General features: G+C 41.7%; 1 protein-coding gene across 1 annotated transcript in view; it reads right to left on the reverse strand.

Moving 5' to 3' along the window:
* The window catches only part of LOC129691466 (phospholipid-transporting ATPase ABCA3-like), a 97,386-nt gene that overhangs the window by 35,861 nt on the left and 37,021 nt on the right, over positions 1 to 24,504 (reverse strand). Inside the window, exons 12-18 of the mRNA XM_055627613.1 lie at positions 18,338 to 18,492; positions 17,574 to 17,729; positions 17,046 to 17,256; positions 13,521 to 13,671; positions 3,017 to 3,115; positions 2,591 to 2,732; positions 1,312 to 1,609 (exon numbers count right to left, since the gene is read on the reverse strand). Of these exons, the coding sequence (XP_055483588.1) occupies positions 1,312 to 1,609; positions 2,591 to 2,732; positions 3,017 to 3,115; positions 13,521 to 13,671; positions 17,046 to 17,256; positions 17,574 to 17,729; positions 18,338 to 18,492 (1,212 nt within the window). The remainder of the gene's footprint in view (positions 1 to 1,311; positions 1,610 to 2,590; positions 2,733 to 3,016; positions 3,116 to 13,520; positions 13,672 to 17,045; positions 17,257 to 17,573; positions 17,730 to 18,337; positions 18,493 to 24,504) is intronic.

Consider the following 24,504-nt stretch of genomic DNA (forward strand, 5'->3'; position numbering starts at 1 on the left):
GTGTGTGTGTGTGTGTGTGTGTGTGTGTGTGTGTGTGTGTGTGTGTGTTGGATATAGGGCCTCATGCATATCATATAAGTTCTATTCCACTGAGCTAAATCCTCAACCTTGTTTGAGTCTCACTCTAGCCCAGGCTGGCCTTGAATTTGTGATTCCCCTTCCCCGGCCTCCCAGGTAACTAGGATTAGAAGACAACGGTAGATCCATCTCATCTGTCATTGTGAAGAAACCGAATAGGCACAATTCATAGCAATCATCTAATGTATTATTTGTATTCCACTTGTATTATGTTTTTTAAGGAACAGTTAACATCCATAATTTCCTGAGTACTTAACTGTGACCAAGTGTAAATATATATATATATATATTTGTGTGTGTATACTCAAATACATATACATATACATATACATATACATATACATATACATATACATATACATATTCACAAGAAAACCTGAACAGGAGAGAGAAAAACAAAAGAAAGCAAGCTTGCTTATCCTGGAGGCTATGTGCTAACCAAAGGAACACTGTCCCTCGGGTAATGAAGAAAACATCTGGGAAGAAATGATTAAGTTTGAAAGAAATGTAATGATTACATTACAGAACATAATTTATGTTCTGTGATGTAGTGTGTTTCACTGAGTGGTTTGTGAACACAAGGCGGATCAGGTTAAATTCAAGTCTGCAGTTTCTGTCTGATTTGGGACAAAATACTTGACTTCTTTAAATGTCAGTAAAGCTGATTTATAAAAGTAGTAAAGATATCTACTGAAATGATGGTGATTGCTCAAAGTGGCACACAGGTCAAGTGATCAGCAGAGCAAATGCTAATTTTAGTGCTATCTTTGAAAATGTGTTCATAGTAGCTTGCCCCCAGATTCTTCAAGGTTCTTGTTTTAGATCTTATCACTACAAAAAAAAAAAAAAAAAAAAAAAAAAAACCCTGAAGTTCAGGACTGGAGGCCACAGTTCTATGCTGCATTTTATGTGCTACACTGTGCCCAAAGTGTAAAACTATGTCCAATCTCATAAAACCTGTTCTCAGGCAACTCTTTATTTTATTTTGTTATTTTATTGTGTTTAAATAGAAAGGAACAGCAAATGCTCACAGCCAAAGTGCAGCCAATACCAATTGACTTCTGAGAGTAGTAGCTTTACTAATGACATTGCTCGTTTCATTTTTTTCTCTGTGGTTTTGTAAGTGTCAGGAAAAGAATGGAGCAGGTTAACGTGCTATGAATAAGACCTTGTTTGGAAGTGACCCAGGGGACTCACTGAGGAGGCACCTTTTTGTTTCTAAGCTAGGCTTACCTTGTACTTCCTCAAGTTTGTGGTGGCCCGGTTTTAGCATATTCTCAAGGTGTGTTAAGAGACTTGTTGTCAAATTAGATTTCCCAGAAATAGAAAAAGGCACCACGGTTTGACCATATTCACCCAAATTCATTTGCCTTGTTTTCTCATCACCATATCCAAGGTCATGAGACTTGAGGAGTAAGAGAGCAGAAATGGCAAGCCCCAGTATCTGCACCAAAAGCACTTTCCAGTTTCGCCAATTGAACATCAACCTCTTCATGAACATGGCATAGAACTGCTGAAGGTAGAGGAAGCACTAAACAAAGAAGAGAGAAATGAAGTATCACCCAAACCTCTAGACCTTGCTATGTCATTCACACTGAAATTCACTGACTTCAGTGTTTCTGAAATTTTGTCATGTAAAAGCTTCTTGGCATAGACACACACAATTTAAGCACGTACAGCTTATGTCAGTAAATAAATTCTTGGATGAGACCCCATACTCATGATATGGCACTCGATAATGTTATCAGTTATTATAAGACAAGAGACAATAAACCATGGCCTTTTCCTAAACAACGTTTTGCTAGAATGCAGCTAAGCACATTTGTTCCTGTAACCCTGTGGCTGCTGCTTGTACTAGGATAGTTGCTTGACAGTGATAGAGGCCATGTGGTCCATAGAGCCCTCAACCTTTGATATCTCTTTACATTGAGTTCCTGACTTCTGGCATAGCCTGTGATGTAAAGTGCTTAAATTGAGTGTTGTATATAATACTAAGAATGGCAAATAGTTTTTCCCGATTCCTGGTGACAACTATGTCCTGGCTGCTTTATAGCTAGCTGCAATAGACAATTACACGAGCAAGGAGAAAAATGTCTGGCAGCACAAGTAGGCTTTCCCTGATGAGGACCTCACTGAGTCTTATATGAAAGACCTCTTGAAAGACCTAGGATACACTCCAAGTTGATAGTTCGAGACAAAACAAAACAAAACAAAACAAAACAAAACAGTCTCTCTTATGCCAACTTGAAGAAGCAGATAAGTTTCTGGGTTTAATTTGGAAAGAAAACAAAAGAATGGCAGAATAATGGTGGTGACAGCAAACAGCTGATGTTTTTTTCTAGAATCTACCCCTTTGCACTTAAACATCGATTAGGCTGAGGTCCCAACTTTCCTGCACCAGGTTGGTTCTTTAGCGGCTGAGAACTCTATACTCTTCTGTTCCTGTATCACTACAAAACAAAACTCTTGCATCCTGACCAAATGACACCTGCTTCTTAGTAAAGGTTCTTACCCCAGTGTTGAACACGATGGTGGGGTCTTCACTCTGGGTGGGAAAGCCTTCTATCCTGCTGCTCGGGACATCATTCTCGTTCTCTTTACTTCCCACTGAGGGAGACTGAGTATCTGGTTTTGAATCATCCATGTGACTGACCCTATATTTAAAAAACAAACAAAGCTTGTCATTTCACCTTATCCAACAATCCCTTGCTCGAAGAATGCGAGTTGCAATGAGAGTTGAGCAAAGACCTGTGGTCCCTTAGGTTATTCGTTACTTATTGGCAGCACAGTAATACTGATTTAGCTCCCAAGCACAAGACCACCTCCAGACCTGGTCACGCCTACATTTCTAAAGTGTGAAATATCAAAGTTTGATGCAACCACAAAGAGCCTTTCCCTCCGAGGATTCTGTCCCGCCCCCCCATCTACTCTTACTTACCTAAAGAAGACTTCTTCCATGGTGGTGATACAGACACCAAAGCTAGAAATGCCAAGGCTTTCTTGCTTCTCTTCTAGAGCAGTGAAGAGAGCTTCAAACCTACAAGTAGAAGAAGACAGGCTGGGACTAAAGGAGATGGTTTTCATACTTCTTTTTATTCAAAAGTGATCTTCCCTCACCAGCATTTCAATGTTTGTTATGATTTCACACTTCTGTTAATTCAGAAATGTGAGACATACCAAAAAGCCAGGCAACAAACTGCTATAGTGCAGTTTCCCATAGACTTTATTCTTGGATATGTATGATTTTGATTTTCTAAGTAAACTATGAAGAGCCTCTAGAAGGGTATTGACTGTTGATGGCTGATGGGCAAAGGAGGGTCACTTTTATTTGGAGATGGCCACTGTAAGGTTGCCATGCCCTAGTAGTTGGCTTTACATCCATGAACCTTAAGTAACCCACTAGACTCAGTAACCCACTAGACTCAGTGGGTTACTTAAAAAAAAAAGATATGAAGTGGGGAGGGAAATGTGTAGGAGGTGCTGGGATGCTCTGGATGGTCAGGGTGGAGGTGTATATGACAGAGACACACTGTATACTTGTATGAAATTTTCAAAGACTGAAAGTCTAACTTTAAAAGATACTCCATGTTAATAGTTTCAGCTAGTTGACAGAAATTAGCTTATCTTACTTATATATGCCATGATTCCTATTGTTTAGCATATTAAAAAAAGAAAGGGGAACTCACATTCAACCAAGGAAAAGGCACAGAGACAGGAAAGTGGGTAAGTGCAGAAAAAAATTAGGATGATAAACTGTTTTTATTTAAATAACCATGAAAATCTATGAACATTAAATTGTATAATATTATAATAGTAGAGTCAACTGAAATGTAGAAAAAATGTCTTCTAAAATTTTTTTTTTTAATCTAAGAAGATCTTATAGAACTTTCTATTCAAAAGTTAACTTTCACAGAAACTTCCAGATCCCCAAGGGGGACAACAGAACTCATCTCTACATGTGTTCACTGTTGGGAGAACTCAATCCTCTCTATGGAAAAAACAAATAATTTTCTTTATATTTGATCTGTATTTCCACTGCTTTTATCCACAGTTCTGGATATATACCATGAGCTTACAGACAGAGCAGAAACAACCCATCACTCATTCTTGATGTCCAAGAAGTGTAAGGAGATAGTTCAGTGTGGTTTTGACTTGTATTTCCCAGCATTGTTACTGCATATTTTATCTGCATACTTTCTGGCTTTTTGCATGCCTTCTTTGGGGACATGTGTGACTGTTTTGAATATTTTCCTTATTTTAAAATGTGTTTTATCTTTCGCAATCAAGATGTTTGGAAAACTGGAGGTAACATGCGGAAGATGACATTACATCCCAGATCTCTTACCACCTAACTGTGAAACTACCAAAAGAGGCTAGAGAAAATTATTCATGGCATTGGCCTAGGCAAGGTCTTTTTGGTTTGGTTTGGTTTTAAAGAAAAACCTTAAAAAGATGGGCAACAAAAGTTAAAACAAGCAATGAGATTGAATCAAACTAAACTCTCGAGTACAAGAAGGGAAACAACAGAGTAACGTGAAAAGATAACCTAGGAAATTTAGGAAAACATCAGATGATGTCTTAAACACACCAGGCTCTCCTGGAATCAGTCCCTTTATTGTTGTGACATTGCCTAACTCTTACCAGAATACACTGTGCATGTCTTCCTTGTAGTCTGCGAGAGTTTTACACAATTCCTCTAACTGTAGCCTGCTGTCATTATGGTCCATCTCTATTTCCCAGGCCTCCTTGAAGATGTGTTTGAAAGTTCAACATAATTCTAACAAGTTTCCGCATTGCTTTGAAAAAAACAAATGCTACAACCCAGTTTTTTTTTAATTTTTTATTAATTACACTTTATTCATTTTGTATCCCCCCGTAAGCCCCTCCCTCCTCCCCTGCTGATCCCACCCTCCCTCCCCTTTCTGCAGGCATGCCACTCCCCAAGTCCACTGATAGGGGAGGTTCTCCTCTCCTTTCTGATCTTAGTCTATCAGTTCTCATCAAAAGTGGCTGCATTGTCCTCTACTGTGGCCTGGTAAGGCTGCTCCCCCCTCAGGGGGAAGTGATCAACAAGCAGGCCAATCAGATTATGTCAGAGGCAGTCCCTCTTCGCATTACTATGTAAACCACTTGGACACTGAACTGCCATGGGCTACACCTGTGCAGGGGTTCCAGGTCATCTCCACGAATAGTCCTTGGTTGGAGTATGATTTTCTGGGAAGTTCCCTGTGTTCAAATTATCTTGTTCTGTTGCTCTCCTTGTGGAGTTCCCGTCCCCTCCAGCTCTTACTATTTCCCACTTCTTACATAAAATTCCATAAACTCTGCCCATCAGTTGGCCATCAGGCTCAGCATCTGCTTTGACAGTCTATACTGCAGAGGCTTTCAGAGGCCCTCTGTGGCAGGTTTCAAGGTTGTTTCCTGTTTTCTTCTGGCTTTCAGAGGCCCTCTGTAGCAGGTTCCGAGGTTGTTTCCTATTTTCTTTTTCTTCTGATGTGCATCCTCTTTGCCTTTCATGATGGGGATTGAACATTTTAGTTAGGGTCCTCTCTTTTGCTTAGTTTGTTTAGATGTACACAGATTTTAGTGGGTTTATTCTATATTATATGTTTATATGAGTGAGTATATACCATGCTTGTCTTTTTGCTTCTGGGACAACTCACTCAGGATGATCCTTTCCAGGTCCCACCATTTACCTGCAGATTTCATGATTTCCTTATTTTTCATTGCTGAGTAATACTCCATTGTATAGATGTACCACAGTTTCTGCATCCATTCTTCAGTTGAGGGGCATCTGGGTTGTTTCCAGCTTCTGGCTATTATAAATAAAGCTGCTACAAACATGGTTGAGCAAATGTCCTTTTTCTGTACTTGAGCCTCTTTTGGGTATATGCCTAGGAGTGGTATGGCTGGATCTTGAGGAAGCGCTATTCCTAGTTGTCTGAGAAAGCGCCAGATTGATTTCCAGAGTGGTTGTACCAGTTTACATTCCCACCAGCAGTGGAGAAGGGTTCCCCTTTCTCCACAACCTCTCCAGCATGTGTTGTCCCTTCAGTTTTTCATCTCGGCCATTCTGATGGGTGTAAGGTGAAATCTCAGGGTTGTTTTGATTTGCATTTCCCTACTGGCTAATGAGGTTGAGCATTTCTTTAAGTGCTTCTCTGACATTCGATATTCCTCTACAGAGAATTCTCTCTTTAGCTCTGTTCTCCATTTTTTAAGTGGATTACTTGGTTTGTTGCTTTTCAGGTTATTTAGTTCTTTATATATATTGGATATGAGTCCTCTGTCAGATAAAGGGTTGGTGATGATTCTTTCCCAATCTGTAGGCAGTCGCTTTGTTTTGATGACGGTGTCCTTTGCTTTACAGAAGCTTTTCAATTTCATGAGGTCCCATTTATTGATTGTTGCTCTTAGAGCCTGTACTGTTGGTGTTCTGTTCAGGAAGTTTTCTCCTGTACCAATGAGTTCTAGGGTATTCCCCACTTTTTTTTCTAGCCGATTTAATGTGTCTGGTTTTATGTTGAGGTCTTTGATCCACTTAGACTTCAGTTTTGTGCAGGGTGATAAGTATGGATCTATTTTCATTTTTCTACATGTAGACATCCAGTTGGACCAGCACCATTTGTTGAAGATGCTATCTTTTTTCCATTGTATGGTTTTGGCATCTTTGTCAAAAATCAGGTGTCCGTAAGTGTGTGGGTTTATTTCTGGGTCTTCTGTTCGATTCCATTGATCCACCATTCTGTTTCTATGCCAGTACCATGCAGTTTTTGTAACTGTTGCTCTATAGTACAGCTTGAGATCAGGGATGGAGATACCTCCAGAAGATCTTTTATTATAGAGGATTGTTTTAGCAATTCTCGGTTGCTTGTTATTCCATACGAATTTGAGAATTTTTCTTTCCAGGTCTGTAAAGAATTGTGTTGGCAATTTGATGGGAATTGCATTAAATCTGTAGATTGCTTTTGGTAAGATGGCCATTTTTACTATGTTAATCCTGCCAAGCCATGAGCATGGGAGATCTTTCCATCTTCTCATATCTTCTTCTAATTCTTTCTTCAGAGACTTGAAATTTTTTTCATACAAGTCTTTGACTTGCTTCGTTAGGGTTACACCAAGGTACTTTATGTCATTTGTGGCTATTGTGAAGGGTGTTGTTTCTCTAATTTCTTTCTCAGCCCTTTTGTCTTTTGTATACAGGAGTGCTACTGATTTTTTTTAGTTAATTTTGTATCCGGCCACTTTGCTGAAGGTGTTTATCAGCTGTAGGAGTTCCCTGGTAGAGTTTTTGGGGTCACTCATATATACTATCATGTCATCTGCAAATAGTGATAATTTGACTTCTTCCTTTCCCATCTGTATCCCCTTGATCTCCTTCGACTGTCTTATTGCTCTAGCAAGGACTTCCAGCACTATGTTGAAGAGATATGGAGAGAGTGGGCAGCCTTGTCTTGTCCCTGATTTCAGTGGGATTGCTTTAAGTTTCTCTCCGTTCAGTTTGATGTTGGCTATAGGCTTGCTGTATATCGCCTTTACTATGTTTAGATATGTGCCTTGTATCCCTGATCTCTCCAGTACTTTAAACATGAATGGATGTTGGATTTTGTCAAATGCTTTTTCAGCATCTAGGGAGATTATCATGTGGTTTTTTTTTCTTTCAGTTTATTAACATGGTGGATCACATTGATGGATTTCCGTATATTGAACCACCCCTGCATACCTGGGATGAAGCCTACTTGGTCATAGTGGATAATATCTTTGATGTGTTCTTGGATTCAGTTTGCAAGTATTTTGTTAAGTATTTTTGCATCAGTGTTCATAAGGGAGATTGGCCTGAAATTCTCTTTCTTTGTTGAGTCTTTGTGAGGTTTAGGTACCAAGGTGATTGTGGCTTCATAGAATGAGTTTGGTAATGTTCCTTCTGTTTCTATTTTGTGGAATAGTTTGAAGAGAATTGGAGTTAGCTCTTCTTTGAAGGTCTGGTAGAATTCTGTGCTGAAGCCATCTGGTCCTGGGCTTTTTTTGGATGGGAGACTTTTGATGACTGCTTCTATTTCTTTGGGGGATATAGGACTATTTAATTGATTTACCTGGTCTTGATTCAGCTTTGGTGAGTCAAATCGATCAAGAAAATTGTCCATTTCATTTAGATTTTCAAATTTTGTGCAATATAGACTTTTGAAGTAAGTCCTAATGATTGTTTGGATTTCCTCAGTGTCTGTAGTTATGTCCCCCTTTTCATTTCTGATTTTGTTGATTTGGGTGGTGTCTCTCTGCCTTTTAGTTAGCTTGGCTAAGGGTTTGTCGATCTTGTTGATTTTCTCAAAGAACCAGCTCTTGGTTTCATTGATTCTTTGAATTGTTTTATTTGTTTCTAATTGATTGATTTCAGCCCTGAGTTTGATTATTTCCAGCCGTCTACTCCTTTTTGGTGTGTCTTTTTCTTCTTTTTCTAGGGTTTTTAAGTGGGCCATTAAGTTGCTTGAATGAGCTGTCTCGAATTTCTTCTTGAAGGCACTTAGTGCTATGAACTTTCCTCTTAGCACTGCTTTCATTGTGTCCCACAAGTTTGGGTATGTTGTGTCTTCATTTTCATTGAGTTCTAGAAAGGCTTTAATTTCTTTCTTTATTTCTTCCCTGACCCAGCTGTCATTTAGTAACAAGTTGTTCAGTTTCCATGTGTGTGTAGGCTTTTTGCTATTTCTGTTGTTGTTGAAGTCCAGCTTTATTCCATGGTGATCAGACAGGATACAAGGGATTATTTCAGTCTTCTTGTATCTGTTGATGCTTGCTTTGTGACCAACTATATGGTCTATTTTGGAGAAGGTTCCATGAGGTGCTGAGAAGAAGGTAAATTCTTTTGTGTTTGGGTGTAAAGTTCTGTAGATGTCTGTGAGGTCCATTTGATTCATGACCTCTGTCAGAGATATTGTTTCTTTGTTTAATTTCTGTTTTGTTGACCTGTCCTTTGTTGAGAGTGGGGTGTTGAAGTCTCCCACTATTAATGTGTGGGGATCTATATGTGGTTTAAATTTTATCATTGTTTCTTTTACAAATGTGGGTGCTCTTGTATTTGGGGCATAGATGTTCAGGATTGTGATGTCTTCCTGGTGGGATTTTCCCTTGATGAGTATGAAGTGTCCTTCCTCATCTCTTTTTATTAATTTTGGTTGAAAGTCTATTTTATCAGATATTAGAATGGCTACTCCTGCTTGTTTCTTGGGTCCATTTGCTTGGAAAGTCGTCTTCCAACCTTTTACCCTCAGGTAATGTCTATCTTTGTGCCTTAGGTGTGTTTCTTGTATGCAACAGATTGCTGGGTTTTGTTTACGTATCCATTCTGTTAATCTGTGTCTTTTTACTGGAGAGTTGAGTCCATTGATGTTGAGAGAAATTAATGACCAGTGGCTGTTAGATCCTTTGATTTTGATATTGGCTGTGGTCATAAGGTTGTGTGCTTGGTTGCTTTTTGTTTTGCTGTAGTAAGGTTAATTATTTCCTGTGTTTTCTTGACAGAAGCTAATTTTCTTGGGTTGTATTTTCCCTTCCAGTATCTTCTGTAATGCTGGATTTGTGTGTAGGTATTGTTGAAATTTGTTTTTGTCATTGAATATCTTGTTTTCTCTGTCTATGAGGACTGAGAGTTTTGCAGGGTATAGTAGCCTGGGTTGACATCTGTGTTCTCTTAGGGTCTACATGATATCTGTCCAGGCCCTTCTGGCTTTCATAGTTTCTGTCGAAAAGTCAGGTGTGATTCTAATGGGTTTGCCGTTATATGTTACTTGGCCTTTTTCCCTTGCAGCTTTTAGTATTTTTTCTTTGTTCTGTATACTTACTGTTTTGATTATTATGTGGCGGGAGGATTTTCTTTTCTGGTCAAATTTGTTGGGTGTTCTGTAGGCCTCATGTATCCTTATTGGCTTCTCCTTTAACTTGGGGAAATTTTCTTCAATGATTTTGTTGAAAATATTTTCTGGGCCTTGGAGAAGGGAGTCTTCTTTTTCCTCTATTCCTATTATTCTTAGGTTTTGTCTTTTCATATTGTCTTGGATTTCTTGGACGGTCTGTGTCAGGAATTTTTTGGATTTAACATTTTCTTTGACAGATACATCGATTTCTTCCATTGTATCTTCTACACCTGAGATTCTTTCTTCCATTTCTTGTAGTCTGTTATTATGCTTACCTCTGTAGTTCCTGTTTTCTTCCCTAAATTCTTCCTCTCCATTATTTCCTCCATTTGTGTTTTCTTTAATTTTTCTAGTTCTATCTTCAGGTCTTGAGTTGTTTTGTTTACTTCCTTCACCTGTCTGCTTGTATTTTCCTCTTTTTCTTTTAGTTCCTTCAACTCTGTCTCTTTGATTTCTTTCAGTGATTTAATTATTTCTTCTCTGAAGGCCACAAGCTGTTTGGCTGCATCTTCCCGTATTTCTTCACGGATGGCCCTAATCTGCTTGTCTTTATCTTCCTCCATTTCTTTACGTATAGCCATGATCTGTTTGGTTTTATCTTTCTCTAATTCTTTACGTATTTTATCTATTTCCTCTATTATTCTCTTCATCAACATAGATGTAAGGTCATCTTCTTGATTTTCTATTATGCTGCATTGTTCAGGGCTGTTCGCCCCTGGATGGCTGGGTTCTGGAGATGCCATTTTGCTCTGTCTCTTGTTGGTTGAGCCTTTACGCTGACCTCTACCCATTGGGCTGATTTAGGTGTTGGCTGTTAGTTTCTGTGCTTCCTGGAGTCCTGAGGTAGGGAGTATCCCCTTGGCCGGAAGATGATTTTTCCTGAAGGAGTCCTTCTCTGCTTTTTGGTTATGGTCACTGTATGGCCAGTGTTTCTCCGGAGTTGCCACTGCTCACCTCAGGTTTATAGCCCTGAGTAGTAGCTGTGGTCTATGTTAGGCAGGGGGGGATCTCCTCTTACCCATAGAATTTCTCAAGACAGCTGCTGGGTTTCTTGTTATAAATTTAGTGTGCTGCTGCTCACTAAATTTCCATGTACAGTCCTCTTGAAGAAACTACTGATTCCCTAGCTGTGGGGTTTTCTCCCAACAGGGAAACTCAGTCTGTTATCCTGGGGCGCAGAGTTCTGTCCGGGAAAGTGGGAGGTGCACTCAGCAAGTCTCTGGGCCAAAGGCTGATTGCTCTGCTCTGGGCCTGGAGAATGTGCACCTAGGTTGAGTTGGCGCCTGGGGGCACTGCTCTGGTCTGGAGGCTGGGTGCCTCACTCTGGACCAGAAGCTGTGTGTCTCTGTCTGGGATGGCGGCTGCAGGTACCACTCTGGTCCAGATGCTGTGGGTGCAGCCCCCCTGAAGGATCAGGGATTCCCACAGTTTTGACAGTCCAGCCAGGGACAACTGGCCGATCCCTGGCACAGTATCTGAGGGCTGCTGTAATGGCTCTTTGGCTCCTGCAGGTCTAAGGATGCAGCTGTGTGTCCCAGTGCCCCAGGGGAACGCAACAATGGTGGCAGAGCACAGCGCTCCTGCCTGCACTAGAGTCTGCGGGAGTCCAGGAAGTGTTTTGGTGCTGGGTGTCCTAAGTGTTAGAGCTGCTGACCCCCTCCGCTGGGGGTTTCCTCCTGCCAGAGACACGCAGTCTGGTGCCCTGGTGCCCACAGTTCTATCTGAGGCGGCGAATCACGCGCGCAGACAGGGCTCCGTGCAGGAGCCTGGGTTCCCGGCTCTGGCTCTTGGGGTACCCGCGGAACCAGAGTCTTTTCCAGGGGATGTCTGGGTAACCTGGGGTCGGTCCCAATTGTTTCCTGCTCCGTGGGGTTATCTCTCGACTGGGAAATCCAGTCTATGGTGTTGTGGGCCCACAGTTCAGTCTGGGACCGTGACCAGATTGTGCTGGCGTGTAGCCCCGGGCTGACGACCAAGAGCCTGGCGGAACCAGGATCTCTTCCGCGGTTTAGCCGGGCGAGTTAAAGCTGATTGAATCCCCCACCGTGGGGTATCCTCTCACCTGAGAAACACAACCACTTGTGTTTTATGGCCGCGAGTTCTGATTGCTGGTCACTTTGCCAATCCTGCTGTGCTGCTCCTCAGAATGAGAGTCCTCCTGGCGCCACCATCTTGCCCCGCCTCCTACAACCCAGTTTTAAACCTCAAGATTCTCCTGCTGATACACTCAGTGAACCGGAGAATGGGTATACAGCATGCTCTCTTCCATCTTGTTTCTTCATGCAGATAGATGTTAGAACCATGTCTGGCAGGTGGCAAGTGCTCAAGCACCGTCAGCCATCAGAAAGGTAGCGGCACTGGAAATCACTGATGATTTAAGCATCATTTAATTCTTTTCATATTATATGCTGAAGTAACTGGACTCACAGAGATTTATTTTTCCTGAAATTCGACCTCTTGTTTCTTAGTTTAAAATTCTCTCAGGGAAAAATGTCTCTAAGTTCAACATTTTTATTTCATTCTGTCTGAACCTGCCATTCTGCAGACTCTATGGCTCAGAAATCTACCGTGAGTTAGCCACCTCATGGAGTTCCTCCTGTCCACATGATTCATTGTCATTGGTTTCCAAGTCCTTCTGTGTTTGGGTGTGCTCCTAATCTCTTCCAAGGATGCCCTTATGTCCACGTGAATCAAGTCACACGGGTGGAACGGGGAGCCTTTTATCTGGGAATCTCCTTTAGGAAGATTCTGTGGCTCCATCCATCTGTAGCTCCAGATGGACCTTAACTGCCACAGACAGCTAAGGTGTGAACATCCACTCTGGCTTCCTATAGCAACTGATTCCACTGTAGGCACCGCTAGGGAGACACACCTGGGATTTCATTTCAGGCTCTTCGTTACATTTCATTAGTTTACTCTGGTTTATGCCTGGGGCTTTGTTCTGGTCCATTGGTGAATGATGCGCTGATGGTTCCTACACGAACTGACAATTCCTGGTGGGTTTTGCCACACTTTCTCCAAACTACCATTTAAGCTGTCCTGGTTATCTTTTTATTGTGTTTTGGAAACAATGTTTCACTTTATGGCTCAAGGTGGCTTCAAAGCCACAATCCCACCTTATGTCTCATTGTAGGATTGCAGGCATGCCTCACCTGACCTAGTTTAAGGCTATTATCATCACCGGCGGCGGAATGTGTATGTGTGGTCTGCTATTGAATTTAGAGCCTCGTACATGTTAGGACAGCACGTCACCAACACCCTTCAGTTATCTTATTTCCTTTCTTCCCTCTGTGCACTGGCAGGCGTTATCGACTCTATGGACAACAAAACAACTGATATCCCCAACCGGAACAAGCTCTACCAAGCAGGTGGCCTCTGTCTCTCTCTTCAGTGCAAGGGGCAGCTATGACAGGAGGTTTATTTTTTTTCTCCTTAAAGAAACTCTCTCTGCCAAACTAGAAGAAACAAAGGAAAAGAGCAGTGATTTCTGACTGTTTAAAAACCAACGGTTAGCACTGTCTAGATCCATACCTGTGGGTATATTCATGAGGTAGAACAAAAGATAACTCATTTCCAACATTAGTCTTCAAGGTGGCTGTTGATGCGTAGTCATGGATAAGTTTTACGACTTCATCAGTGTCACAGTACGTTTCCTTCACCATGACTATGTGGTACCCGACACCTGAGGAAATGCATTCAGAAGACCAAATTCAATGCTTTTGTACTTCCTATCTTCTTATGAGACCATACTTGGCTTTCTATGGTTTCGGTAAACTAAAGGAAGATACAGCATGTCGCAAGTTATTTGGCTATCCAACTCTCAGAAGCACAGCATTACATAATATAATCATGATTTAACCTAGATAGCTATATAAGGGATTAATTATGATCTGGATTATAAAACCAGATAGAGCAGAGATAACATTAAAGGCTATCTGATCTCTCTTTCTACTGATGTTGAAACTGAAGAAAACAAGATTAATATTCATTAAATAGGTGTTTGCTTTGTCCGTGTTCTATGTAGAAACTACACAAATCAAACAAAAATTCTTTTCTTTTAGGATCTGAGAAATCTTTGCAAAATATTCTAGTTTAAACTCTTTCATCATCTCCTCCCTGCCACCCTGAACCTCCTCCCTTTTCTCCTCTTACTCTTTCACCTCCTTCTTCTCATCTTGTTTCTCCTTCTTTTTCCTCACTGGTCTTTCTAAAGCTATGTGAAGGATAGGGTATGAAGGGAAATCCCTCCAAGGCACTCTAGGACTTGTGCTCCTACCAGTGGCATTCTGGTACCTGAGGCTTGGACAACAGAACTAAGGGACATGTCTCTTGGGTATCTGAGCCCATCACCTGACAAGGATCCTTCGAAAAAGGGAGGGAGGTAGAAAGGGAGAGGGGGAGAGATAGTGCAAGAGAGCAAGTGAGCAGCAGGGTGATGAGGAAATTCATGTGGGGTGGGGGTGGGGGTGGGGAATGGCAATCAAAGGTGATAAGTGTGAGTCACAAGGCTGGTGCCTGGATTGCCTGAAGGGAACACCATCTTCTTACATGTAGGTCTCAAGCTCTCTTTAACAGTAACAGCCTATTTCCTTCCTAAAATGTTTAAAGAGAGTGATGAGCAGAACCCAAAGCTGTACCACAATACCGGATTTCCCTGAACATAGGTTCTATTGACTTTATCATTCACACACATGGCCTGACATTGATAAGGGCATATGCTTCTTTGAGATAAATATTACATGCTTTAGTTTCTACTGTATTTTTTCCCACAAAATATAAACTATGTCAATAAATAAGCAAGCACATCTGATACATATAATACTATATAGTATAGAAAATTAGAAGCAGAGATTGGCCTAGACGTAGAAATTACAGGAGAAAAACTATAAAATAACCATGACAACTATATTAACCAATCTACTAGAAACAGAAAAACAAAGAGTTGAGTCAATTATAAATTTTGCAGACTGATGAAAACTATAAAATAAGGCCAGTGGAAACAGCAGAAAAGTACAGAGGTCACTTAACAGTCTCAGCATTATGGTAGAGAGAGAAATAGAAAGAATCAATAGCGCTGTAAAAAGATCACTAAAAGTGATCCAAATGGGGATGCAAAAAAAATGAAGTGTAAGAAAACAGATAATACCATAAGCAGAAAATCACAGTTATCATGTACTAGAAAATAATTGGAAAATTTAATATGTCCTTGTGAAAGTACATCCCAAAAGTTCTATTAAAATTCTATCAAACAAAGATTACGCATCCATTGAAAACATTCATAATAAATGAGTATGAGTTTAGCTCTTGGCCTTGATGATTTTAGTATGTCCTAACAGAACTTCCACCAGGAACATCTGAAAGAAATGGACAAATGTGAAAGCACAGCTTCAGGTAGCAGGCAAGGGGTAGCTGAGGCCACCCATGCCTGTTCGAAGAAGACAAGATGAGATGTGCAGTCACCCCAGTTTTGCTCGGAGGTGATTTTTGCATGGAGATGCAGGGAAGGGGAATACAATGGCTCCCAGAGCTTCCACACCTGAGTTGAGAAGTTGGAAATCAAGTGAGGGAGACTAAGTCAGGACTACAGCCACACGTTGTGAAGATGATTTGAGCGCAGAACTCTGCAGCCAAATCACACCGGAACCAAAGCTGGAGAGCTGGCTCAGGGGGAAAGCGCACTTCCTGTGCAGCGTGAGAGCCCGAGTTTGAGTTAACAGTGTCACTACATGCATGCCTACAACCCCAGAGTTGGAGGGTGAAGTCAGGCAGATCCTAGGAGGCTATTATGTGAGCAACCCCATCTGGGGGGGAATGAGGCAGACAACAATAGAGAAAGACACCTAATTTCTTCCTCTGGTCTCTACATGTGAGCACAGGAGTGTGCACACCAGCACACACACAACACACATGGCACATACACACAGAAATGAAAATTGAAAGAATTACCCACAGAAACCTCATAAATGTGTCTCTTTTAGTCTTTGCTGAATGACAGGCTCTATAGACAGCAATGGAACTCTCTGTGACTGGGTTTACCTTTTTAAAAACTTCTGTTATCATCTCACGAAAGACTAGAGCTCACATAGCTAAGCTGAAGTAGTAAATCAGTGATGATCAGTCAGGATCATCACTCTATGGTGAAGACTCTATGGTCCTCAGCAATAGAAATGAACATACTCAGTGGCCCACATTAGCCAAGGTGAAAAAGCAGGTCTCAACACTGCACACGAATGTCCCAACCGGATGTTGGAAGAGGGCCCAAAACTCTCATAAGACATGTCCCCAGTCAAAGTCTACATATTCAACAACATACTACATAAGTTATAGCAAGCAGACAAGAGGTTCTGGATGGCATGAGATAGTGCCTAGCCAGGGGCAAAACCCAGTAGAAATGGACCCAGAGACTAAGACCTACCAGCTAAGTGAAATGAGAGCTCACAGGTATTAGGCACGTCCAGAGAAAAATCTCACAGTTCTTTGCACCGAAATAAGAGAAGCCTGACAAGAAAGGGAAGTAGAGGAGACTAATGACACAGCAGAATGCACATCACAGAACTGCAAATCCATGTAGATGTTAAAAGATAGACAAATATCTTCTCAGACAAAATCAGGATGAAGTTATAAATCAGTAACAGAAAAAGGCTGGGAAGTTCAGAATTATGTGGGAATCAAGCCGTGTATGCCTAAAGAGTCAGTAAGTTACATCAAAAATCACCAGGGAAATTAGAAAGCTATCTATCCCCCTCTTGTGTCTATTTCTGTGTCTCTGTATATAATCATCATCTCACTGATGAACAATTGCATTAGATTACACTTAGCTAGAAAACATGGGAGAGGAATGAGCACCAACATTGCATGATAAAATAAACACAGAAGTGGGAAATGATTTTTGAAGAAAATGGAAACTTTGCTCAAAGGGCTTCCAGCTGAGTGTTAGTTGAGCCCGGCATAGGGGCTCACTCAAGTTTGGACTATATATACAAAATCCAACGGGAATTATGTTAAAAGGATATTATTTAGGCAGCAACATTCTAAGAATAATAAAAGGCAATAGACCGTAGAGTCTTTTCAGGAAGACCGGAGAGCCACAGCACCGCAAGGTTCCCTGGACCATGATAGCAATGCGATCACCCAGCATGTCAGCTTCGTCCATGTAGTTGGTGGTCAGCAGGATGGTGCGGTTCTGTTTGTAAGTTTGAAGGATATCCCAGGTGGTCCTCCTGGAGGCTGGGTCCATGCCAGATGTGGGCTCATCAAGTATCACCACCTGGAGACGGGACAATTCTATGACTGTGTAAATATGGGCTTGTCTCACGGTGTCCTACCAGCACTGGGCTGGTTCTTGCTTTTCTTTTTAGACCAAATGTCCGACTGAGCAAAGGTAATGAGTTTATATAAAACTAGGACTCCTGTACTAAAGCCAAAGCCATGGTCATTTTATACCAAGGAGGCTGACGATGGGAATTCCATCCAAGGGGGCTGCTTTCAGAGTGTTAAAACTGTGTCAGCCTTTTGATTTGTGTCCCTTGGATTTTTAAGCCAGGTGTAGTGCGGGGCTATCTGCCCTTAGCTTTCCCCCTTTACCTTAGAGCCCCCTATGAGCGCTATGATGATGGCGAGTTTGCGCTTCATGCCTCCACTCAGTGACTTTGAAAACGTATCACGCTTTTCCAGCAGGTTAAAAGCCGACAGCATGTTGTTAGTTTCCTGAATACGTATCTTTTGAGGTATTCCTTTTACCTAGGAGAAGAAGGCAGAGTTTGCATGGCACTTTCAATTTTAGCCTCAGAACTTCCTTGTAAGAATTATTTTCTGTTTTTGAGAATTTCATATGTGTATATGAAGTATTTTGTCATATCGATCTTCCCCCTCCTCTTCAGACTCCCTCCCCTCAGCACCCCCTACCATGTCTCCCTCCAAACTTTACACTGGCTTTCATGCCAATCAGCGCTGTCTGCCCGTGAGGGCGCCCCCTGGAGCGAGTCACCTACAAGCAGCCATTATCGCTATCTCAGCAGGCAACTTCCAAAGCTCCTCCTCTAGAGGTGGGGCTGTGTGAGTCTCCCCACCATCTATGCTGGAGTGTCTGGTGCAGCTCTTGTGCAGACAACTGCAGCTGTCCTGAAGGTAATGGTTCTTTCCACTTTTCCTGACCTCTGGAAATATCTCACATCGACTCCTTCCTTACATCAGCTCTGTAGTGGCTTATTGCCTTTCTCACTCTTTTAAGTTTAGAAGAAAGTTCATCTAAATTCCTCATGTCATGAACTTTGCAAGAATAAGGGCATCGGTAGTTGATAATCTACCTGAACAGAACGGAAGGAAAAAAATATATATCCGTGGATTACCCTGCAGTAGAAATAAAGGTGTTCTGATACTGTCAAGTGATCAAACAGCAGGTTCTGCTGAGGACACAAGCCCAACGAACTCCTGATTTGAGCCATATGCTGTGAAATGTTGTATCCGTTAACATATGCTTCTCCTCTGGTAGGGGGATAAAGACCTAGAATCAGGCAAAGATGAAACACAAGCAGCTTTTGTGAGGATACAGGCTCATTAACTCCTCTGACAAGACTCTACACACTGACTTAGATTACTGAAATACTTGTTGGCCTCTTTCAGGATCATGTTAGAAATAATTTGCTACATTTTTTTCTGTTTACCTGTATGCTCTGATTTTTCATTATTTAGTGGTGAAGGGAAGAATCACGTGGAGTGATGAAGGCATGAACGTGTAACATAGGGATCAACCAGTACCACCAGCAGCCACTTGTCAACAGTTAACTATTTAGAGTATAGTCTGTGCCATACACTTGGAAAGACACATTTTTTATTTTAATTTTTATTAATTACAATTTATTCACTTTGTATCCCCCCTGTAGCTCCTTCCCTCCTCCCCTCCCGATCTCACCCTCTCCCCCTTCTCTACCCATGTCCCTCCCCCAGTTCACTGATAGGGGAGGTCCTCCTCCCCTTCCTTCTGATCCTAGTCTATCAGGTCTCATCAGGAGTAGCTGCATTGTCTTCCTCTGTGTCCTGCCTCTATGTAAGGCTGTCAGGACCTTTGGTCACCTCAAAAGAGGTGATCAAAGAGCAGGCCAATCAAATCATGTCAGAGACAGTCCCTGTTCTCATTACTATGGAACCCACTTGGACACTGAACTGCCATGGGCTACATCTGTGCAGGGGTTCTAGGTTATCTCTATGAATGGTCCTTGGTTGGAGTATCCATCTCAGAAAAGATCCCTGTGCCCAGATTGTTTTGGTTCTGTTGCTCTCCTTGTGGAGCTCCTGTCCTCTCTAGGTCTTACTATTTCCCACTTCTTTCATAAGATTCCCTGCACTCTGCCCAAAGGTTGTCCATAAGTCTCAACATCTGCTTTGATACTGTGCAGGGTAGAGCCTTTCAGAAGCCCTCTGTGACAGGCTCCAAAATCTGTACACCTAAAGAAACTAACCAAGAAGGAGGACTCTGGCTAAAATGCTCAATCCCCCATTGAGAAAGGCAAAGAGGATGGACATCAGAACAAGGATAAAACAGGGAAGACATCTCTTAAAGTGGAAAACCCACACCATAAAACTGTTACCCTTGCCTTGCCAGACTTAAATGATGGTTGGTAGAAAAATACATAGCCACCCAAAATAATTTCAAAATGGTTCAGAGGGTTGTACAGTCTTAGGCAGCTGTCAGGAGTGATTAATTTTAATGAAAAATACTGCTTTAAATGTGATAACTCAGTAATCTTTTCTTGAGAAAGGATCTTGCTATGTTGCTCAGAGTAGTCTGCTGAGTTCTTAGGCTCCAACATCCCCCTCAAAATTCATGGTGTTTTCATTGTTGTTGTATATCCTCCCCACATGCGTATATATGCATGTATGTATGTATGTATGTATATACGTGTGTATGCATATATAACCTACCAAGCCATGTTTTGCTTTGCCCATATGTGAGTGTCCAGTGCTGACCGCTTGGGATTGGACAACTGATGAGCTTTTCTCTTTGTCTCTCAGTAGTTATTAGCCAACTGTAGCTCTTCGTGTAGGAATAGGACCATGTGGAATTTCCCCTGTTCACATTAGCATAACAACTTAGCTAGTCTTGTTTGGGTAATCATAATATTGAAGGTCATGGCTGCATGTTCCTGTCATGTTCAGGGGGCCATAAAAACAGATTTCTTGGGCTTCTGGTTCTAAATAATCTTTCTGCCCCCTCTTCCTCAATTATCCCTGAGCCTTAGATGTAGGGGTTATGGTGTAGACATTTGAGTTGGGTTTGGACACTTCACAGTCATGTATTATCTGCTATTTGTACAGTTGTGGATTTCTGTAGGCTCCACCTGTTATGGAAATAATCTTTGGTGAGTGGTGAAAGCTACATTTATCTGTGGGAATAAGGATGAGTATTTGGAATACAGATACAGATTATGTTTGTTTAGAAAAATAAAAGTAGAACGTGTAGTAAGGTCTCCTATAGGGTCCATGGCCTCTCTAGCCATGTGTGGTTGGTTAGGTTTACAGAACCAGACAAGAATTCCTCTTGTGCCGGCAATGCATTCAACTAGACAGCAGCTGCTTAGCCCGAAGATGAAGCGCCACTATTGTGCTCTTGGATTATCTTGTCATGCTGGCCATTATTATGGTTCATGTGCTTTACAGCTGTGTAGAGCTACTGATTGCTTTGCCCCCTTGATGCTTTGCATATCTCCTTCTGACAGTATGACAGCTAGTACTCAAGGAGAAAGAGGCTGCAGGGTCAGTTCCAGCTCACTGCCTCCAAATCCTGTGTCCAAATGTGTGGTATCTTCAGCCAAAATATCACACTGAGTGAGGTAATAATCCAAACCCAGAAAGACAAACGTGAATATGTAACCTATGGTAACCATAGAAAGCAGGACGGTAAAAAGGGACCAGGAGTGGAGAAAGAGTGACAGGATGTGGAAGAACAGGACACAGGCACTATAAAGGGGAGGATGGGAAAAAAGTGGGGGGAGGGAATTAACTGTAGCGGGAGAGAAAGGGAGGTGAGAAAAATAAACACAAAGATTGTTTGCAAAAAATCTAGAAACCATATTATTTTATGCTTATTTAAAATTATAGAAATATATATGTGTGTACATGTATCATTTTATTTTAAATGAAATTATGGCATCACTTGGGGTAATAATGCTCTTTCATATGAGCATTATGTAACAAGACCCAGGACCAGATATGGAAAACCTTCTCCTGCATTGCCAGGGGAGACTAAGAGACTTTCAAAGAACACAGGCCATTGCTATCACTCCTGGATGCCCCCTAGATTATGAAGCCAATAATCCACACCTAATATAATTATTGATATGGTTGGGTTTGTAGATGCCACATTCTTTTGTTTTCTGTGCTCCTTAGTCCTCTGTACCCTTTGTCACTTTCTTACACATTGAGCAAACATTTCTATCGTAATATTTTAATTCCTTTCATTTTTTTCCTCACTACTGCTTGTCTGCTTGTTTGTTTCTCTGAGAGAGATACATATTTGTCTGGATGCCTTGAATTTGCTTTGTTCAAGGACCTTGAACTACTAATCTACTTGCCTCTACCTCTTAAGTACTGGAATCACAGGTATGCGCCCTCACTCCTGACTGCCAGTGGTTTTTATTTTATCTTTGAGGCTGTTTTGGAGCTATTTCAAGTTTATAATAATTTAATTCTGACTTATCATGATGTCTGCATAGCTCCACCCTCTTCTTTCTGATACTATCCATTATGCATGGCATCTGTATATGTTATCAGCCATGGTGCGGTGGCATATTTTCATTTATTAAGGAAATGGTAACAGTGCATTAGTAGAGACTTACATTTCCCCTCTTCTTTAACACTTGCGGTAGTTCACATAGGGATGGTTCTCATAGCCTCAGAGATCTGAGTGCTCCATCAACCGGGAGGGGCACTAACAGGAGGTGTGGCCTTGCAGTGGGTGGAGCCTTGTTGGAGGAAGTGCGTCACTAGGGGTGGGCTTTGAGGTGTCAAATGCTCAAGCCAGGTGTGGTCTCTCTCTCTCTCTCTCTCTCTCTCTCTCTCTCTCTCTCTCTCTCTCTCTCTCCCTGTTGCCTGCCCCGATCCAGATGTAGAACCCTTGGTTCCTTCTCTGTCACCATGTCTGCCCCTGTGGAACCATGCTTCACTATGATGATAAAGGACTAACCCTATGGACCCATAACACAGCCCCAATTAAATGTTTTCATTGTTACCTTTGTCGTGGTCATGGAGTCTCTTCACCGCAATAGAAACCAGAACTAAAACAGCACTGTTCTTTCCGTTCCTTTTCCATTCTTTTCATTTTGGATCCAGTTCGTGGACTTGCGCTGCTATCTCGGTAAGACGCATCAACAGCATCTTTTTGACAGCCACACCTATCTGGTGGTGACAGTGTTGGTGGAATGCGTGCATTGACGTTTCTACCCGGGCTTACTTAGATTCAGCCTGAAGAGCCTCTTGGTATTCCTGACAAAGCGTTCTTCTAGAAATGGATTCCAGAAGGCTGTGTCCATCTGGGAATGTCATTCTTTCACGTGCACTTCTGAAAAGTAGGACTCAGACTCTTGTTTGTTGGTTGTTTTCCTTCTCCAGTTTAACTCACATCTGGCTGGTGTTGCCACCTATGGTGTCTGCTGTGCCTGAGGAATGGCACTCTCGGTGTGTTCAACATCTATAACACGTTGGGTGTGTGGTCCAGTTTATCTCACTAAAGATTTATTGGCTTCGTGGATAAGTCGTCTGATATTATAACTTTTATTTCCTAGAACACTTTTTCTCCTCCTTACTCCTTTTCTTCCCCATCTGGCACTGATAATACACATACATTCAGTGCACTTAAAGCCTGTGTTTCTCAGATGCTGTTAGTTTTCCTTTTTCTGTTGCTCACATGTGTCTATCAACCCCTCTTCAAATTCAGGGAATCTTTCTTCTGTCAGTTCACACCAAGTATTAATTTCTTATAGTGAATTTTTAAAATTTTTATTTTTATTAATTATAGTTTATTCACTTTGTATCCACCCCCCATAGCTCCCTCCCTCCTCCCCTCCCAATCCCACCTTCTCTCCCCCTTCTCCACCCATGCCCCTTCCCCAGCCCACTGATAGGGAGGTTCTCCTCTCCTTCCTTCTGATCCTAGTCTATCAGGTCTCATCAGGAGTGGCTGCATTGTCTTCCTCTGTGGCCTGGTCAGGCTGCTCTCCCCTCATGGGGAGGTGATCAAAGAGCAGCCCAATCAGTTCATGTCAGAGACAGTCCCTGTTCCCATTACTGTAGAACCCACTTGGACACTGAACTGCCATGGGCTACATCTGTGCAGGGGTTCTAGGTTATCTCCATGTATGGTCCTTGGCTGGAGTATCAGTCTCAGAAAAGACGCCTGGCCCCAGATTTTTTGGTTCTGTTGCTCTCCTTGTGGAGGTCCTGTCCTCTCCAGGTCTTCCTATCTCCCCTTTCTTTCAAAAGGTTCCCTGCACTGTGCCCAAAGTTTGGCTATAAGTCTCAGCATCTGCTCTGATACCCTGTAGAATAGAGCCTTTCAGGGGTCCTCTGTGGTAGGCTCCTGTTCTGTTCCCTGTTTTCTCCCTTTTCTGATGTCCATCCTCTTTGCCTTTCTGAATGGGGATTGAGCATCTTAGCCAGAGTCCTCCTTCTTAATTAGTTTCTTTAGGTGTACAGATTTTAGTAGGTTTATCCTATATTATATATCTAATATCCACTTATGAGTGAGTATATACCCTGTGTGTCTTTCTGTTTTTGGGATACTTCACTTAGGACACTTAGGACGATCTTTTCCAGTTCCCACCATTTATCTGCAAATTTCATGATTTCCTTGTTTTTTATTGCTGAGTAATATATTCCATTACGAAAATGTACCACAATTTCTGTATTCATTCCTCAGTTGAGGGGCATCTGGGTTATTTCTAGCTACTGGCTATTATAAATAAAGCTGCTACAAACATGGTTGAGCAAATGTCCTTGTTGTATACTTGAGCATCTTTTGGATATATGCCTAGGATTGGTATAGCAGGACCTTGAGGAAGCACTATTCCTAATTGTTTGAGAAAGTGCCAGATTGATTTACAAAGTGGTTGTACAAGTTTACATTCACCAGCAATGGAGGAGGGTTCCCCTTTCTCCAAAACCTCTCCAGCATGTGTTGTCACTTGAGTTTTTTATCTTAGCCATTCTGATGGGTGTAAGGTGAAATCTTAGGGTCGTTTTGATTTGCATTTCCCTGATGACCAAGGACTTTGAGCATTTCTTTAAGTGTTTCTCTGCCATTTGATATTCCTCTATTGAGAATTCTCTGTTTAGCTCTGTACCCCATTTTTAAATTGTATTAACTGGTTTGTTGCTGTTTAACTTCTTGAGTTCTTTATATATTCTGGATATTAGACCTCTGTCAGATATTGTTGGTGCAGATCCTTTCCCAATCTGTAGGCTGCCATTTTGTTCTGACAACAGTTTCCTTTGCTTTACAGAAGCTTTTCATTTTCATGAG

The sequence above is a fragment of the Psammomys obesus genome, unplaced genomic scaffold (assembly GCF_907164565.1).
Source record: "Psammomys obesus unplaced genomic scaffold, mPsaObe1.curated_primary_1811, whole genome shotgun sequence".
In the NCBI taxonomy this organism is placed as follows: Eukaryota; Metazoa; Chordata; class Mammalia; order Rodentia; family Muridae; genus Psammomys; species Psammomys obesus.